This window comes from Ceratotherium simum, chromosome 14 (assembly GCF_057802395.1).
Source record: "Ceratotherium simum simum isolate JZ-2026a chromosome 14, ASM5780239v1, whole genome shotgun sequence".
Taxonomy (NCBI): domain Eukaryota; kingdom Metazoa; phylum Chordata; class Mammalia; order Perissodactyla; family Rhinocerotidae; genus Ceratotherium; species Ceratotherium simum.
The window spans coordinates 58,059,782-58,065,995 of record NC_141913.1 but is presented as its reverse complement, the minus strand read 5'-3'; the positions used below and the strand labels follow the sequence as shown (position 1 = coordinate 58,065,995).

The 6,214-nt window shown below is 48.6% G+C and overlaps 1 protein-coding gene across 1 annotated transcript; it reads left to right on the top strand.

The window, feature by feature from the left end:
• The first annotated feature begins 295 nt into the window (after positions 1 to 295).
• On the top strand, positions 296 to 5,980 carry CBLN2 (cerebellin 2 precursor). The gene is made up of 3 exons (XM_004422676.3): positions 296 to 766; positions 3,912 to 4,031; positions 4,294 to 5,980. Exons 1-3 carry the CDS (start codon positions 410 to 412, stop codon positions 4,489 to 4,491), a joined length of 675 nt encoding a protein of 224 aa, XP_004422733.2. The 5' UTR covers positions 296 to 409; the 3' UTR covers positions 4,492 to 5,980.
• Positions 5,981 to 6,214: the final 234 nt, after the last annotated feature.

The window sequence follows — 6,214 nt, the reverse complement described above, 5'->3', positions numbered from 1 at the left end:
TGCGGGCCCCTCACCTGACCGCACCCCGGCGCGCGCCGCCCGGGAGCCTTCAGGGATGCCTGTCCAGTGCGCCCGGGCCTTTCTCCGGACTTGTGCCAATCGGGGAGGGGGGTGGCCGTACGCGGGACCCAGAGAGTGGCCTCCAGGGAGGGGGCCCGAGTGCTGCAGGCACCTGCTCCCCAGGCCCCTCCCCCCCCCCCGGCTTCGCCTCCCAGTCTAAGGGTTTGGGTTCTTTGCCCTGACAGGTCCGCTGGCGCCTTCCTTCTGAGGACGACCCTGGCCTTGACCATCAGAACAGGGGACCGAGGCCAGAGGAGGCAACCCCTGGCCCGGCGCGTTCCTGTGCGCCCTCCTGCGCTCCTCCTGCTCCTGCCGGCCTGCGCCCCCGCGCGCCGCCCCCCTAGCCCGGATGCCGGCGCCCGGCCGGGGCCCCCGCGGGCCGCCGCTGACCATGCCCGGGCGCCGGGGGGCGCTGCGCGAGCCGGCCGGCTGCGGCTCCTGTCTGGGGGCGGCGCTGGCCCTGCTGCTGCTGCTGCTGCCCGCCGGCTGCCCGGTGCGGGCGCAGAACGACACGGAGCCCATTGTGCTGGAGGGCAAGTGCCTGGTGGTGTGCGACTCGAGCCCGTCGGCGGACGGCGCCGTCACCTCCTCCCTGGGCATCTCTGTGCGCTCCGGCAGCGCCAAGGTGGCCTTCTCCGCCACGCGGAGCACCAACCACGAGCCGTCCGAGATGAGCAACCGCACCATGACCATCTACTTCGACCAGGTCAGCCGGCCGGCCTGCCACCTCGCCTCCCGCCCGGGTGCAGAGGGCGGGGGCCTGGGCGCGCGGGCTGGGGTTCCCGGCTTCGGCTTCGTGGACAGGGAGTTCCAGGCTCCCTCCTCCTCTCTGCCCTGCCCTACCCTTCTCCCTTTTCCTTTTTTAGTAAGCCCTCCTTCGCATTTCCCTTTTCCACATTGTAGCTTTTTTTATAGCTATCAGCTCAGTTGGCACTTGGATGACTGAGAATCCCGTAATGCTGAGATCTGAAATATATTTTCCAAAAGGAAACTGCAGGTTTTACTTTTCGCTGGGCTGGGGGCTGTTATTTGTGGTGGACAAGCGTCAGTCACCCAGGTGGCCAACTTAGGGACCGAGTGCGTTTAAAACTCTCCATGCTCAAGAAGGGGCTTTTCCTAAGGTCTCAGCCAACGCTCAGAAAATATGCACCTCTTGCTTATTTTGGAATGGACTGGGGAGAGGATGTTTATCCTCAAAAAGAATAAGTGGGGAAGAGTGTGGGAGAAATAGCAGGGATGGTTATATAAAGACAAAACAAAATAGTGTGGCTATGTAAGTGCAATATATAGTAAATACAGTATGTACAACATAATATACCAATACAATATATACAGTATATCACTATAGTATGTAGTGTGGTTATATAAATAAAAAAAAACAAAAACAAAATAAAGATCAACGCCTTATGTTGCCCTAAGCCACTTCACTTCTCCCACTTGGTTCAAAGCAGAAGGGTCAGCGATATGATCAGGCCTTGGCAATCCCTCTGGGTTCTTGCTGCTCAGGATTAGAGGTCGACCTTCCTCTTGTGTCTTCCCCCCCAACCTGGGTTTCTGTTTTTCAGAAACAAATTGAAAACATTATAGTGGTTTCCAAACTTTAACTCATCAGTCCCTTCCTTTGCCAAAATGCTTCCCACAGAATGGAGTCCTGGGCCCACTGGACACACTTAACTGACTTCTCTTCTCTCTGTTAACCTGGTCTCGCACCTAAGTAATGACAAACCTACACACACCGTTGCCTCTTTTTAGGCCAGTGTATTCATTTATTTTAATCCTTGTCAAGAATTATATATTTGATGTTTGTGGTCCTTTGGGGGGAGTCTCTTTCTAATGTTTTTTTTTTTTTACAAGACATGAAAGTATTTAATTATGTCCAGATAAAGCAGACAACAATGAAATAGGTATTTGGTAACTATTTACTCTATGAATAAGTTCTTCTGTATGTATTATTATTATTATTCACTTTCTAATGTCCTACAAATAGTTTTCACAGCATCTTTACATCCATCATTTCATTCGGGTGTCAAGAAAACTCTGTGACGTCAGGCAGGATAAGGGTAGTAAGATTCTAATTTTATAGATGAACCAACCATGGCAGAGCAGGTTAAATGAGGTTTCCCTGGTTCCCCTGTTAGGGAGTAACCGAGACTCGCTTTCCTGAGGCTGGTTGTGTGTTTGTCTACAGCAGGGCCCTGAATTTACCGGTTTCCTGAATTTAAAATTGAGATGCAAGAGTTGAGGTATTTGAGTTGGAAGAAGCAGCTCCACGGGCTTGACTGGAGAATCCTCCATCCCTGTTTAAAGCCTTGTAAGGCGGACTGAGAGCAGAACCTTGGAGAGACTGAGAACAGGCATCCTGATGCCTGGTCTTTCCCAGTAGAGCCCTGAGTGTCTGTGTGCGCCCTGCAGTCAGGGGGCTGAAGTGGCGCTCGGAGCTCCCTTGAAGAAGCTGGTGCAGGCTTATTCCCCAAATCCCGACAGCAGTTGTCATTGGCAGCACCACACATTGCTTTGGGAATTGCATGTTATTCATCTTGGATGAGTATGTGAGAAATAACAGCAAAAGGAATTCGGTTGAAAATTTTCTTTCTGAACAGATGACAGGATCTCTAATCTAGGGTTTCGTTGTTGTTGCTGGCTGTTTGTTTTAAAAGCTGAGAACACCAGGCAGGCCATTTTATTATTTTAATTGAGTTGTGCATTTGTGTGTGAGTCGGACCGGGGGCAGAATCCAGACACAGTGGCCACACTCTGTCTTGAACATCTGAAAGCGAATTGGGTCATAATGGGGGACCCTCCACTCTTCAAGTTCTGCTTATGACATTGTAACGTTTTTATCCCCCTTTTATTTGAGAACAGACCTGCAGGGTCATGTGATCTCGTATCCCGTGGCTAATTTTGTTGTTCTTCTTGCATGTTGTGGAATTCCCGTAGTTTGAGCTAAGGGTGTCCAAACTGCTGTTCTGACTCGCTCGTTATTGATTCAAGCTTATTTGCATGACGTCATAGCTCAGCTAAGGGAGCAGACACGTTGCTCAGAGAAAAGTGAGGGGAAACGGGCGCAGCCAGTGTTTATCAAGCACGGTCTTTCACTCAGCAGCCATTATTGAGCATCTACTGTGTGCTGCCAGGAGTGTGCTGGGGTGGGGGGAGGCTGGGGAAACATGGAGACAAAAATCTCGCACAGTCCGTTCTCTCGTGGAGCACGCAAAGTTAGGTCCCACGCTTGATCTGACGGAAGTTATCTCAGTTAATTGGCCCCTTACTCCCTATCCTTTTTTTCTTTTTTTAATTTTTTGTTTATTGCAGTAACCTTGGTTTATAACATTGTATAAATTTCAGGTGTACATCATTACACTTCTAGTTCTGCATAGATTACATCGTGTCCACCACCCAAATACTAATTACAACCCTATCCTTTATCTACCCAATTAATATGGCAGTCTTCATGCTGAAGTCCTCCAAACCCCGAAAACCTCTGAAAAGACTCAATTAACAGTTTGTTTACTGACCTAATTGTCTTCCATTCTTTCCATTCTTTTCTCTCTCTGCCCTGCCCCCAACACACAAAATTTACATCCACTTTTTCAATGCATGAATAAAATATACTTTAAAAAATCTTTATGAATTACAATCCATGAGAATACTTTTGAAATCAATTCTTGCTGTAGGATGTTTTAACTGCAGCACTGCCTCCTCCCTGGGGCAGCCTTGGCTCACTGGGGTGGCGCTGCCTGCTGCTCTGCGGCTCACGGAGAAGCTGGTGTCAGTGGTGATGGGAGTCTGGTTAGACCATATGCTGAGGAGGGTCTTGCTAGGTCTGTGCCGCATTCCCTCTTCTTTTTCAGGTATTAGTAAATATTGGCAACCATTTCGACCTTGCCTCCAGTATATTCGTAGCACCGAGAAAAGGGATTTATAGCTTCAGTTTCCACGTGGTCAAAGTGTACAACAGGCAAACCATCCAGGTGGGTCGCTTTGAAAACTGTCTGGACCCTTTTAGCTTTGGGTTAATGGTCCCCCATTGCTGCAGGCCCTGTGAGTCTGGGCGAACCAGGGAGCAGAGCTGACCAGGGGCCTGGGGCTCGAAACCAGCTGAGTCCCTGGGTCAGGCCCCTGGTGTGGGCTCCGTGGAGAGGGTGGGGGTGTGGGGGCAGAAGAGAACAAGTGTGTGGAAGCGTGGAAGTGGGGTCTTTCATGGTCTGCTGAGCTCTACCCTCTGCCTCGCAGGTCAGTTTAATGCAGAACGGCTACCCGGTGATCTCAGCGTTTGCAGGAGACCAGGACGTTACCAGGGAAGCTGCCAGCAATGGCGTCCTGCTGCTGATGGAACGAGAGGACAAAGTGCACCTCAAGCTGGAAAGGGGCAACCTCATGGGGGGCTGGAAGTACTCCACGTTCTCGGGCTTCTTGGTTTTTCCTCTATAAACGCAGAGACCCCCGGATGGTGGGAAGTTGCCATCTGGACCCATGAACCCACCCTTCCTAACATCCTGAACTTGCCACAATAGGACAACTTGTTTCCAGCCTCCGTCAGACTGTTGAGGTAGAAGAATGGTTTCCTTCCAAATCTCCGGTATTTTCTTTGAATATTGACTATTCCTCGGGAACCTGGCCTCTAATTAGTTTTAGACGACAAGGTCTTAAGGAGAAATGATATTATGATTTGAGCAATTTGTTCCTGTGATTGTAAAGTCAATATCGGATTTTCTTGTTGGGACCACTGACTTTTCTTCTTTTGTTTGTACGTTGTTTTGCTGCCCCATGCGAGGAGTGTCACTGACCCCAGGATGGATTGCAGGTTGCGATCAGGGCTCAGAGCAAGAACCCTGCAAATCACCCACCGGACAGTCCTTGAAATGTGTTCTCTGTGTGTCTGTTCAGCCTTAAGAGAAAGAATGGCTTCACTTTCATTCTGTATTTTTCCCCCCGGTGGATGGGAGGACTTGGGAGGGGGAAGGGGACATTGTGAACCTGTCAAGAAGTGCTTTATCCAGAGAAGCAAATTTTGCACGATTAGACTGCCGCTTTTGTTTTGTATTGTTTGTGTGTGTGGTTTTTTCTCAAAAAGCTTGACTTTTCTTTCCACACTCAGCTCTCCCAACTCCTACTTTTATTTTTCACGCTGGGATGGGGGAGAGAAAATGTATGTTGAATTCCTGGGTGAGACCAAACAAAACAAAACAAAAAATACCTGTGTATTTTGTTCTGGATGAGACCAAACCAAACAAAAGTTACCTGTATATCAAAGTAAAAGTGACAAATGGACAATTCTGCTTATTCTTTCAAAGAGATTCTCTCAGATACACCTTTAGAACTAACAACTTGGATTTGTTTTTTCTTTTTTAATTTACGCTCTGGAATACTTTAAGAACCTGGTGTTCCTGGGGGGCATGAATCATGTAAGACAAGAACAGAAGCTGTAAGACCAAGTCTCCTAAAGACGTGGTTTCTGTGCGAGTCCACCTGGGTCTTCCGAGCAGCATGTTTTCATTTATTTGGATCCACCTCTGTGTGAGCACACCAGGATCAGGTGCTTCAAAGGCAGCAGGACCAGCTACTCTCCCTTAGCATCCTCTTCTGATCTGCCAAGTGAAAGAGGTGTGTTGACTGACACAGCCCTGCAAGCACCTGGGGGAAGACACCTGGACGTCACGTGGTGGAAGGTATTGGCAGAGGCAACCCAGGATCAGTTTCACTAATCCTTGTTTTGGCACCTTGTACAACAACATTATTAAAACGCAGCTGAGAGCTGATGGGTGCAGGATTTGAACGCCAAGGAAATGTCACTAATCCCAAAGCAATCAAAGAAGAGACCTCAAACTGGATGTTAATTTGTCCTTTGTGTAACAATGTAACCAAAATATTGATGATAAAAAGTCATAATTTAAGATTCAGAATAAATGGGTTTGATGTCTGGCTTGCTCTTCTCTCTCCCCATCATCTTCCAACTCTCAAAATGTGTGTAAGTAAAGGCCGAGCATCAAGGACTTGGGGAAAGGAAATTCATACTCAGCCTGTTTAAAAAACGCACACCCCCACATACAGATCTGGCTGTGCGGCTAGATGGAAATTGCACATTTATATACATCTCAGTTTATACATACATATTTTTCACACGGTAAGATTTTGGGGGAGATGTTATGTGAAA